Source organism: Equus caballus, chromosome 18 (genome assembly GCF_041296265.1).
Source record: "Equus caballus isolate H_3958 breed thoroughbred chromosome 18, TB-T2T, whole genome shotgun sequence".
In the NCBI taxonomy this organism is placed as follows: Eukaryota; Metazoa; Chordata; class Mammalia; order Perissodactyla; family Equidae; genus Equus; species Equus caballus.
In genome coordinates, this window is record NC_091701.1 from 82,930,005 (window position 1) to 82,942,738 (window position 12,734).

At 40.5% G+C, this 12,734-nt stretch overlaps 1 protein-coding gene across 41 annotated transcripts in view; it reads left to right on the plus strand.

Moving 5' to 3' along the window:
- The window catches only part of PIKFYVE (phosphoinositide kinase, FYVE-type zinc finger containing), a 76,889-nt gene that overhangs the window by 48,219 nt on the left and 15,936 nt on the right, over positions 1-12,734 (plus strand). For all 41 annotated transcript variants that reach the window (XM_070242192.1, XM_070242208.1, XM_070242200.1 and 38 more), the window contains 10 exons: positions 250-321; positions 970-1,141; positions 3,130-3,308; positions 4,867-4,980; positions 5,386-5,494; positions 5,599-5,753; positions 6,647-6,737; positions 9,200-9,260; positions 10,103-10,240; positions 11,002-11,122. In XM_070242192.1, the coding sequence (XP_070098293.1) occupies positions 250-321; positions 970-1,141; positions 3,130-3,308; positions 4,867-4,980; positions 5,386-5,494; positions 5,599-5,753; positions 6,647-6,737; positions 9,200-9,260; positions 10,103-10,240; positions 11,002-11,122 (1,212 nt within the window). The remainder of the gene's footprint in view (positions 1-249; positions 322-969; positions 1,142-3,129; positions 3,309-4,866; positions 4,981-5,385; positions 5,495-5,598; positions 5,754-6,646; positions 6,738-9,199; positions 9,261-10,102; positions 10,241-11,001; positions 11,123-12,734) is intronic.

Below are 12,734 nucleotides of genomic sequence, written 5' to 3' on the forward strand. Positions count from 1 at the left end.
TTATAGTTTATACATTCTGATTAAATAGTTTCATAAGATACTAGTGGACTGGGAGTGGATAAGATGCTGTAGTGTCCCAACCTGTTTTATCAGGTGAGGTAAGACCTGTTCTATAACAACAAGAATATCACCCCTTTAGTACTGTTTTATAAGCACATCTAACAGGTAATCAGTTTGTAGTCTCATGAAATGTCTTTGCTATGTGGTAATTCTTATGATATGTTACTAAGAAATGATTTGTTCTTTTAGGATTGTAACAATGGAATTTTATGGAAAGAATGATCTTACACTGGGAATATTTTTAGAGAGATACTGTTTCAGGTAAGATCAGATTTTCTCCTTATGTTCCATTTATGCTTTTTTCATGCCCAGAATTTTCAACCCAAAACATCAACGTGAGTTGGAGTATTGCTGTGTGGCCTTCACGGTCACACCACATGTCAGAGTGTACCATACCGAGAAGTAATCTGTTTCCTATCCAACCCGAGGTGTCTTATCCAGCTCACTCCTCAAATCTTCGTCCATCTAATTACTCTGCCACGCCTAAGACTTTCTTTTAGGATGTCTGTTTCTATAGTGACTCAAATGAGAGGCAAGAGAAGCATAGGACCTCAGTTTAAGTCTTAATATGACAAAAAACAAGAGATTTAATCTTTACCATCCTTGTTTATTGGGAACAAGCTCCAGAAATATCAGGAATTTTAATAGGTAAAATGAGATGGTGTTTTAAAAACCCTTGGCAAATAGAAGGTGCTTCACAAGTGGAAACGATCCCTGTGCTCTGGCTGAAGACAGCGCATCTGCTGCAGGCTCCGAGCAGTACGAGTGGTCCCCACACAGGTCGTCCATCATTATTCTTACTCCAGAGAGAATGCTGCACTCTCCCGACAGTGGTTCTGATTGGCCAGTGCTCATTAGACGTTGCTCCTCGGTTCCACGGCTAATGCGAGGTCTTTCTTTTTGTCAAAGGCCTTCTTACCAGTGTCCTAGCATGTTCTGTGATACCCCCATGGTACATCACATTCGGCGCTTTGTCCATGGCCAAGGCTGTGTGCAGATAATCCTGAAGGAGCTGGATTCTCCAGTACCTGGATATCAGCATACAATTCTCACCTATTCCTGGTGCAGAATCTGCAAACAGGTAAATGTACTCTGTTGCCATGATATTTCATATAATATCATTTACTTCTTTCTTTGTTTAGTTCTTTCGGGGGGAGAGGGTGGTCTGTATCATTTTTGATTTGTTGTTTGTCATTGGGCTCATATTTATTCTACCTTGCAGCGCTGTATATTCTGTTTAATGTTTGTTTCTTGAAGATTCCATTTTAGGATTTATCAGTCATCATATAAAATATAGGTACCTTGTCTAGTAAAATATATGGAGATTGTGTATTGACAGTTCTTAATTATGTTTGTTTATTCATTCAGCAAACACTTATTTAGTATTATCTATGTACAGAGGGGTGTGCTAGGCCCTAGGAATGAAAAAAGTCAAGGCGTGGCTCCTGTTCTCCAGGAGAGGAGACGACGTGACACATTCGTTACTGGGTGCCAGGATGTGTGTGGGTCTGAGCCTGTCAGTGTTTCGGTCTTGAGAGATATGGACAAGGCTGTGTTTAAACTGGTCTCTGCTGGTTCTCACGTACATTTTTGAGAAAGGGACCATGTGTTTTATTTCTTCTGGTTTTTTTTTCTTTTCTGGAAGAAATATTTGGTACCACCATTATGTGTATAATATAAATTTTTTTTCAAATTGCAGTGCGTATGTGCGAAATTTAACTTCAATGTTATCTTACTTGGCTTATTTTGAACTGTACTTTTGGAAGGCACATATGGGAATTATAGATAAAATGATAGTGTGACCTGCAGCAATACCAGTGGGGTGAGGAGAGCAAAATCAAGGTTAGGTCCTTCTTCAGTAGAAACAGCCAGGAAATCGTTTCCTGCAATTATCAGTCTTAACTTTTTGTACTTGTTCTTATAATAGGCCGTTACTCCCTGTTAGCTGGCTGGTAATGCTTTGTTGTAGAATTTGTGATCTTCCGTAGATTGACCAGTGAACTACATGCATAACTTAAATTTGGTCTTTATATCTTGCATGCTTTGGTGTATGCACTTTATTTTAAAACAAAAACTTCCACCTTTGAGGTTATGTTAGAAAGGAAAAGGTAAACAATTTTTGTTACAGAAAAATGAAAAATTTCTATGTCAAAAAACGTTATAATACCAAATATGACCAGACGTTAATGTACTTAATATTAAATTTCTGTAAGCGATGAAAATAGTAAAATGGGCAAAAGGCATGACAAAGCAATTCAAGACAAGTGGCCAATAGCCATGTGCAAATAGATTTTACTTGCTGGTAGTCAAAGAAATGTAAATAAAACCAGTGAAGTGCATTGTTTGTTTTTTAAGAAATCACATTTCAAAGATTTGTAATTCCTGAGATTGGTAAAAAAGTGGGGAAATTGTTATTCTCAGATATGTCTGAGGTTGTGTAAACCAGTACACCTGTTTTAGAAGACAGGTGGCAGAAAATATCAAAGACCATGTAGATGTTCATGCCCTTTGACCTACCAATTCCCACTTTTATTAATTTATTCCAAGGAAATAATTATGGATATCTGTAGGTGTGTATATATATTTACATACACAAGGAAGTTCGTCAGAGGATCATCAAAATAAAGAAAAACTTGCAATGTCTTAAATGAACATCAGTAGGGATTGGTTAAATACATCTGTTTAAAGAGATGCTCTGTGGCTATTAAAAATCAGGTTGTACAAGAATGTTTTGTGTGGGGAAGTATTTGTGGTATATTGCTAAGTAAAAATAAAAAGTTGTGAAACTAATTACAGGAAGGCATTTTTATTGACAAACACACTGGCTATGCTGTGTGTTTTCGTGTATGGAGAGAAAGTAAACTCACGAGCATGTTGACGGTGGTGCGATTGCTAGTGATACTGCTCTCTCAGCCACCCTTTTCCACCACCTTCCAACCTTTCCTTTTCCAATTTTCTGTGGTCATAATATATTAGATTTATACTAGAAAAAAAAACGCATTGTTTTTTCAAAAAGAGATTCTCAAAAAAAATGTGATTAGGTAACAAACGATTTATGCTGAATTTCAGGTAACACCAGTTGTTGCTCTTTCCAATGAGTCCTGGTCCATGTCATTTGCCAAATACCTTGAACTTCGGTTTTATGGGCACCAGTACACCCGTAGAGCCAATGCTGAGCCGTGTGGCCACTCCATCCACCATGATTATCACCAGTACTTCTCCTATAACCAGATGGTGGCATCTTTTAGGTGAGGCGTCAGAGCGACCTGGGACAGTCACAGACCCCCTGGAAGGCTCTGTACTTGATTGAATTAATGTTGGTGTGTGTTGTTCCCCACCCTGACCCGTGCAAATGCAGAGGGCCATACTCTGCTAAGAGCTTTCAGTGTTACTGTTTTATCTAATCCTTACCCTAAGAAATAGGTATTATTATTACCCTCACGTAGAGAGACCTTATATCTCACTGAGAGAGCTAGTGAGTGTTGGGGTCATGATATGAGCTAGTGGATCTGCTGCTGCAGGTGTTAACCACTGCTTTTGCATCTGAAAGTTTGTCAGAATTTTTACTAAGACATCAACTAGCATAAGGATAGTCGGATATTCTGGATAGAGCTAAGATCCCTAGTTCAAAGAATGGGTAGTTAGTTACACTGTGGTATGAAATGATTTGAGAAAGCTGTTAGGCTCTGCCTTCAGAATACATCCAGAATCTGTACACTTCTCACTGCCTCCACCCCACCATGTCCCCAGATGGAGCCTTGTTAGCTTCCACCAGATTATTGCAGAGCCTCAACCAGTCTCCTCTGCAGCCTTGCCCTGCAGCCTGTCCTCAGCACAGCAGTTGGAATGAGCCCGTTCATTGAGAATCACAGCCACTCCCAAGGAGCTGGACCCTCCAGGGTCTCTCTTTCACCCTGCGTGAAAGCTGGAGTCCATTTATGGGCCTGTGAGCTCCCACATGCTCTGGCTGCTCAGTGCCCCTCTGCTCCCCTCGCTCACCCTGCTGCAGCCTAACTGGCTTCCTCCCTGGGCCTCGGTTATGGAGGCAGGCTGCTCTTCTCTGAGGTGCCTGCTCCCCGATTGTGGCCTGCTTGTCCTTACTTCCTGCAGATCTCTGCTACGATGTCACCCACCCAGCCTCCCTCTCACCCCTGGTGCTCTCTGCTTCCCTTTCCTGCCTTATTTTTCTCCTTAGCACTTAGGTATTTATTTATTTTGTTTATTGCCCTAATCTTGTATTCCTGAGTCATGAGGGCAGGAATTTTGGCCCTTGTTTAGTGCTGTATCCTCAGCACCTAAAACAGCATCTCATACATAATAGACCCTCAGGAAATATTTCTCATTGGACCCTATTTCCTTCTTTAACCGTGAACCCGGGACTTGGGTGGGATAGGGTGTTTACTAGACAGCGTAAACCCTCAGGAGGAGAGGAAGAAGCACTTGGTGGGAGTCCTCAGGCACTGAGAAGGTGTGAATACCTGTGTCTGAGCTCACTTTGGGAAGCAGTTCCACTCATAGAGGAGTCATTTTTGTGTTTAAAGCACTTGGGGACAACCTCAGGGGATAAATGATGACATCACAGTGCAGTGAAAAAACAAACAAAATCCTTCCAAAACTGGGGAGGATATTTATAATGATTGAAAATTGTCTTCAATATTTTTATGATTGTTTTTAAAATGCCATTTTATGGAAACTTTATTATGTCTTATGTCTCATAGGATTTACTTGACCATCATGATACACTTCTACTCAAAATATTAAAATATTTTTCACTTTTCTACTATTATTTGTATTTTCTTCTCTCAGTTATTCTCCCATTCGGCTTCTTGAAGTATGTGTTCCACTCCCCAAAATATTCATTAAACGTCAGGCCCCATTAAAAGTGTCCCTTCTTCAAGATCTGAAGGACTTCTTTCAAAAGTAAGTTTTAGTTTCTTTGATCATCTTTTTTGTTTAGTACTGTCTGTAATCTACAGCTATGTTAAATAGCAAGTTTGTTCATTTAGCTTTCTTTGAAAACATATATATGTGTATTTTTCTAATTGTATGTTATATATGCCTGATGTAAAAAAATAAAAACATAGTTAATACATAAAAGTATTAAAAAAGAAGTTAAACCCTCTCAAACATAACAATTGTTAAAATTTTGATGTACATCCTGTCAGGTCCTTTTTGTTCTACAAAATTGTATATGATTCTTAATTTGATAAAACATATTACAGTTAAAGTTTTGTGTGTGACATCTTTTTTCTATTTATGTGAGATTAGACAGTTTGATTCCAGCTTTTCTGAAGTGTTTAATATTCTTTTTGTTTATATTGTTAGAGTTTCACAAGTATATCTTGCTGTTGATGAAAGACTTGCATCTTTGAAAACTGATACATTTAGCAAAACAAGAGAGGAAAAAATGGAAGATATCTTTGCACAAAAAGAGGTAATTTATTTCTTTGACAGAAACCCAAAAGTTAACTATTAACTCACTAGAAGTTGCTTTTGGGCTGGGTCTCAGATTGCCGGAGTTGTTTGTGTTCTTTATAGATGGAGGAAGGCGAGTTCAAGAACTGGATTGAGAAAATGCAAGCGAGGCTCCTGTCTTCCTCGGTAGACACCCCTCAGCAGCTGCAGTCGGTCCTGGAGTCGCTCATCGCCAAGAAGCAGAGCCTCTGTGAAGTGCTGCAGGCCTGGAATAACAGGTGTGGCTGCCTGCGGCTGCCCTTTAATGTGATCACAGAATTGCCGTGATGTTTGTGACTTAAATGTCTTTGTTAATTATGAATGTTTCATTTTACTCTCCAGTTGTAGAAGCTTTTATTTTCTGTTACCACTATACCCCGCATCTCTTTTCATCCTTTAAAATATATATATTAATCTGCAGGTAGTTTGTGAAGATAAAACAGAAATGAGAATGGCCTTCAGTGCTGTCTCAAGTGCTTACAGCGTGTGCGCTTATGGATTAAGATCTCTGAGTCAGCGTGCCGTGGAGTGGCTGTTGGCTTTTAGGTCAGGGCTTTCAAATCTGTTACTATGTGTATCTTACACCTCTACTTAAATATTTATTTTGAGGAATATTTCCCTTTCATGCTTGTTTAGAAGTTCAGTCAGATTGTCGTAGTGTGTATTTATGGAGCACTATGCTAGGCACTCAGGAAGCCCTGGACGGAGTGCCCTCTTTTGTTTGGTCTTGTGAGTCCTACAGCGAGTATGCTCTTGTCATTTTACGGAGGGGGAACTATGGCTGTGAGAAGCTGAGGGATCTGCCCGAGCGGTATGGCTGTGACTGTCAGAGTGGGGCTTTGCGCCCAGGTCTGTTGGTCTCTAAAGCCGTGCTTTTTACATCATGTTGTGCTGTCTCTTATGATAACTTGCTATTCTTTTATAACTATAGTCATAGCAGTAATAGCTCTTGATTGGTTGATTAGAAATAAGACAAAAACTTAGTTATTTACAACTTTAAAATCTATTGCAATCAAAATAGGAAAATCTAATTATCGTGGTTTCAAAGCTGCAAGGAGAAGATTTGTAAACGCTATGCAGGATATTAGAAACAAACCATATATATTTTTTTCCTTTTTTCCTTTAACTGTAGGTTGCAGGACCTTTTCCAGCAGGAAAAGGGTAGAAAGCGGCCTTCAGTTCCTCCAAGTCCTGGAAGACTGAGACAAGGGGAAGAAAGCAAGGTAATAAATGTAGTTTTGTCATTGGGCTTTCTTTGATAAAATATTATAATTAATTTCATTAATGACACTTAGAAGTAGTAGTTTAATAATATTAAATAGGATTTTTCATTTTGAAGTTGTGAAGTTTCAAGGAGACATGACGTGGATTAATTTTTCTCTTAGCCTGAAGTAAAGTATTATAATTCGTTTGTCTGAAACACATCAAAAGCTGCTGTGCACTGGCGGCAGCAGACACCATAAAGGGGAAGTCGCCGGTGCTCTGAGTGTAGAGTTGAGTCCTGACTTATTTTACTGTGTGGTTTGGATGTTCTTTATCTCTGTGCTTAACTGAGAAGCTTTTCTTGGAGTTAGACCTGCTACCACCACGCCATGAGGTCCTGAGAAGCTTTTCTTAAGGGGTCTGCACTGGATTATTTCTACACATTGATTTAATTAGCCTTTCCTAACTGTGTTAGTTTTATCTTGTTGCATAACAAATTATCACAAACTTGTGGCTAAAACACAAATTTGTCATCTCACAGTGAGTTGGGGGTGTAGCTAGTCTCTCTGCTCAGTCTCACAGCTAAAATGGAAGTTTCGGTCAGAGCTGTAATCTGAGGCTCCAGGTCCTCTTCCAAGTTCCTCCGGGTTGTTGGCGGAATTCACTTCCCAGTGGTTAGAAGACTGAGGTCCCTGTTTGTTGCTGCCACTTGTCTAGAGGTGATTCTCAACTCCTGCAGGCTGCCTGCACTCCTTGCCATGTGGCCCCTTCCGTCTTCAAAGCCTACAACTGTGCATCGAGTCCTCCTCATGCTTCAAATCTCTGAATTCTCTGTCTGACCTCTAGACCCAGATTTAAAGGTCTCATGTGATGAGATCAGGCCCACCTGGACAATGTCCCTAGTGTAAGGTTAATTGATTTGGAACCCTGAATACCTCTCAAAATCCCTTCATAGCAGTATCTAGATGAGTGTTTGATTGAATAACTGGAGGCGTTTGTATCTGCCAGGGGCAGGATTCTTGCGGGCCGTCTTGGAATTCTGCCTACCATGCTAACCATATTTCAGATGAATTAATGTCACTATATTATAAGGGCTTAATATTCTGATATCATGAGGGCTTTTGGGAGAATATTTTCTTTTTGTCAAGTGTCTAGTATCTTGTAGATACTAGAGCATTTTCATGGAATGATGGATCCGAGTGCCTCAGATCTTGTGTTATTTTGTAACATATAAATGAATTCTTCCTTTTTGTCTCATAAACAACTGTGCAGGAATCCCTTTTCCTTATAGTGTAGATGAGAGTAAGAATACAGATTACTGAGGAGGATTTGTGTGTTCGTGTGTGCCAAGTAGTCTGGGCCATGTGTGGCTGGCACAGACTGCTCGTGGCCTGTCTAGGTCCCACTGAGGACACTGCAAGGCTAGTCATGTGAGATCTTTAATTGTAAGGGTAGACACAGAATCATTCCACAGGTGGCCGTCTTTCTGAAAGATGGACCGTTGATTTGAAAATCTGTCGCGCTGCCTTGCTGTTCATTCGTTCTCAAGTGCCTCAGGGTCTGTTCTAGGTACAAGGTGTGCACTTGTGAACAAAGCCAGGGCCACTGTCCCCAGGGAACATTTGTCCAATGAGTAGTGAACTAGTAAACATTTACAAACAAATGGAAAAAAGGCTACGAAGAGAAAACAAGGGCAGCGGAGAACATTGTGAAGGAATGGGTGGTGGTCCATTCTTCTGTGTGGGGTGGCCTGGGACGGTGAGCAAATCTAAGAGTGTTGTAAGCGGCGATCTAAGAAATGACTGTAATCAGATTGTACACAGGGCTTGGAGTCGTTCTACACGTGCCTTAACTGTGAACAGTGGGACTGAGAATGTCCCGTGGGTAACAGATCGCCAGGCCTAGTGGTTAGTCACACGTCGTTTCCAGAAACTTTAATGTGAGAAGTGAGCTTACCATGTAGAACAGTGTTCTCAGTGTGCTTGCCAGACCCCGGGGGGCCCAGGACCTTTTCAAGGGCTCCACCAGCCCCCTCTTCAACTCACGTCGGTGTGAGACAAGATCTTCTCTATTTACTTCAATCATAATAATCCAGCTCAACAGGTTAATTGCCAAAGTTGGAGATGAATCTAGCCATCTTCTATTAAGCTAGACATTGAAGTATTTGTAAAGGTGTAAAACAGTGCCACTTTTACCAATTTTTTTTAAAATGTCTATTTTTTAATTTAAAAAGTTATGTTCCTATGGTTTATTGTTATTTTTTAATGAATTAATAAATGTGTATTCTAAAACTTTATCAGTTTTAATTTTTAGTAAGGTAAAAATTGGAAGATAGACCCCACATAAACAAAAGCTGAGAGTCTTAATAATTCTTAAGAAGTTGGAGTCCTGAGCCCAAAGTGTTTAAGATTCACTGGGTTAAGAAATTTTTTAAATGTGATTTTAATGTTTCCCTAAGAACAGAGTATTTACTTCTCTACAGATAAGTGCAATGGATGCATCTCCACGGAATATTTCTCCAGGACTTCAAAATGGAGAAAAAGGTGGGTCCTCGAGGCTAGTGATCAGTGCCGTTGGATTTAAAGACACTTCTTGGTCTATAAGTTCTTATTAACCACTAATTTTGAGAATATTTTTGGATGCAGTTGTTCGTAGGCTTTTTTCACTTTCTGTAGAGCATTTGTAGCTCTACAGGATTATTGTAAAGTCTATCAGGGTGTAGAAACACACAATAAATAGAGAAGGCTGCCCTTAGGGGAAGAAGAAACAGAAAAGGGGAAATGGAATTTCTGTTCTGTTCATTCCAAAGTCAACTCCCAGGTTTCACTGCAAAAAATCTTACAAACTTTGATTTATATTTTTATGTCACTGAGATCTTTTCTAGACTTCAGCTGTCTTTTACAGCATTTCATTGAATAACTTGGTGCCATCCTGGAAAATCTGCAGGGAAATTTACTTAGACCATCTTTATAGAGCAAGAGCTCAACTCGTACTTCTTGGCATTTTCTAAAAATTATAATTAAGTGAATTTTCCCCTGAGAATAAGCAAGTTGTTTTTTTCCAATAGTGTCATAATTTCATTCCCTATTAAGTCGAATGGACTAACATTAACGAGGCATTATGGTCTCGTGCACAGAATATTGGACGCAGGTAGACTGGGCTGCCGTCTCTGTGCTGTCTCTGACCTGATTGTGGTCAAGTCCTCTAACCCGTCTGGATTTTTGTATCCATTTCTAAAATAAGCGCTAAAATGGCCTCAGTAATTTTTGAAGAGCTAAAATTCTTTGGTAGTGAAATAGAAATATGAGTTGGCATTTTAAAAACATTACTTACTCAGTAGAAATGCACTTAATGGTCTTAAATGACTCACTTTGTTTTTCCTTAGAGGACCGCTTCTTGACAACACTCTCTAGTCAGGGCCCCACCTCTGCTGCTCATCTCCAGCTGCCCAGTCCCCCTGAAGTCCTGCCTGAGCAGGCAGGGGGGGCGACCCCCGAGCCGGATGCAGCCAGCAGTTCTGAAGGTACAGTTCACGCCACTTTCCCTGCCATCTGTCAGGAAGAGAAGTGCCTGCGACTCTTTCACAGCCCTCAGAATTTTAAAACTTTATACTCACAGTGCTCTTTCAGATAGAGCTTTTCCCATGTCGCTTCTTCAGTTGCACTGTCGACATGGAAATATCTCAGTAACAGAATGTTACTCCTCTTTATGTGCTTTCTGGGGATATTACTTTCTTAAGCCCCGTGAAGCACACGGTCATTGTCTGGTAAGAAAAGAGGGAAACTTGCAGCCATTTCTCCAATAACAAATCTTTATTCACTAATAGCAAATTTATGCCTTGCTTCTCTCTTTCCTTGCTTTTTGTTTAAGCAGTAACCACTTAATTGTGGTGTAAACTTTTAAAATGACTTTTAAATTGCAATGAAACCCAAATGTGATAGCCACAGTGCTTGTAATTGGGTTGAAATGGCAACACGCTGTTCCTGCGTGCTCAGGCAGCAATTAGATCACACTGCTGCAGCCCTGAGAAACTGTTGACTCTAAGCTGACGTCAGCTCCGGAGATGTTACAGAGTAAAACAGCAAACCCCTTGGGGTCAGTGCTGTGCATGCTTCACTACTGCTTCCTGTTTCAGCCCATAGTAGTCATTTTACTTAGATCAGAACCATAATTGGTAATTATGGAGTACATATGTCTGTGTTCCAAAAAGAAAAAGAAAACTGACATTTTATACTTTTTTTACTCCTGAATATTAACATATAAGTAGAGTATTTTTCATCCTAGATGTGTTTGATGGACATTCTCTGGGATCCACAGACAGCCAGGTGAAGGAAAAATCAACCATGAAGGCCATCTTTGCAAATTTGCTTCCAGGAAATAGCTATAACCCTATTCCGTTTCCTTTGTAAGTGTTATGAAAGACAGTGGCTGTTGGGTGGTTTTATTTTCACTTAATTTCAAAATCTCTCTTTATAGATTTGCTCTACATATTTAAATACGTTTATTTAACTGTATATATGTATTTTTCAACCCTAAATTACACTTTGTGATAGTAAAAGAGATGTCTTTTGGTATAGTGTGATTTGTAGAACATGTAAACAATATTATATAGATGAGTGGATGATAAAAGCATCAACTAATGTTGCTTAATGCTTAAGATAACTATTTGTGAAAGTAATTGTTTATATGTGTATGTTTGAAGATACACTGCTCCATCTCTTGATCTCATAATCCCTCATAAAAACATTGCTGGTTGTATAGGAGGAGGATGTGACTGGCCCAGTAACTTCCTAGGACATGCTACTTTTCTAGCAGTGATGTGAATTACAAGTGTTCGTGTGATCCTGTTTGTGCTGGGTTTGCTCAGAGTGGGAGGCGTAGAGGCTGGCTGTGACAGTTTGTTTTCCTTCTGCTGGTTGACCTGTTTGCCATCAGATGCTGCTCTTGTTACAGTGGCACAGGTTTGCCCAAAGGTGGACGTTTGCTAATGAGGACTTTGTTCTTAACTGACTTATGTATTATTTATTCAGTCAATATTTAAACCTGCTCAGTGCCAGCTCTAGTGTCCTAGGATGTAGAACAAAGTTAGTAAGGAAAAATCACTGCTCTCAGGAGCTCACAGCCCTCACGGTCCTGGGGAGGAATGAGCAGACTCTCAGTGTGGAATCCGACATACTGTGATGGCAGTGCCTATGAGGTCCCTGTTTTCTCTGCTTCAGACTCCAATGCCTTTGTTTCTTGACTGGGTTATGGTCTCTCTTGTTTTAAGGCCTTGGCACATGCCCTCACTCTCTTCTTTGTTTTGTTTTTTTTTTAAAGATTGGCACCTGAGCTAACATTTGTTGCCAATCTTCTTTTTTTCTTCTTTTTCTCCCCAAAGCCCCCAGTAAATAGTTGTATATTCTAGTTGAGTGCCTCTGGTTGTGCTATATGGGATGCCGCCTCAGCATGGCTTGACGAGTGGTGTCATGTCCGTGCCCAGGATCCCAACCGGCAAAACCCTAGGCCTCCAAAGTGGAGCGTGAGAATTCACCCGCTTGGCCACGGGGCTGGCCCCCACTCTCTTCTTAGTCATTAGCGCCTGTGGTTCTTTCTCAGGAGAACTTTGCTAGACCCTCCCCCAGCCCCCTTCCCCACCCAGATTAGGCCTCTTGGCTGTGTGCTCTGATTCCCCCATGGCACTTACCATCACAGAAGTGGTTATATTTATTTGTAGGATTTCCTGTGAACTCTGCCACGCCTGTTTTCTGCACTGTTGTGTTGTTGATAGCTCGCACACATCAGGTGCTTAGTAATAGTTTTTCTTATTATTGTGTATCTGGCATGTCACGTGTTCAGTAAATAGCCATTAAATGAATGAATGAATGAACGAATGAATGCTTCTCTTGGGGGGTTAGGGTGCAAGTCAGGGGAACAAGATTTGGCTGAAAGTGGAGCCATGCCACTGAGGGGCTGGCCCAGTGGCGTAGTAGTTAAGTTCAGTGCGCTCTGCTTCGGCAGGTAGGGCTTCACAGGTT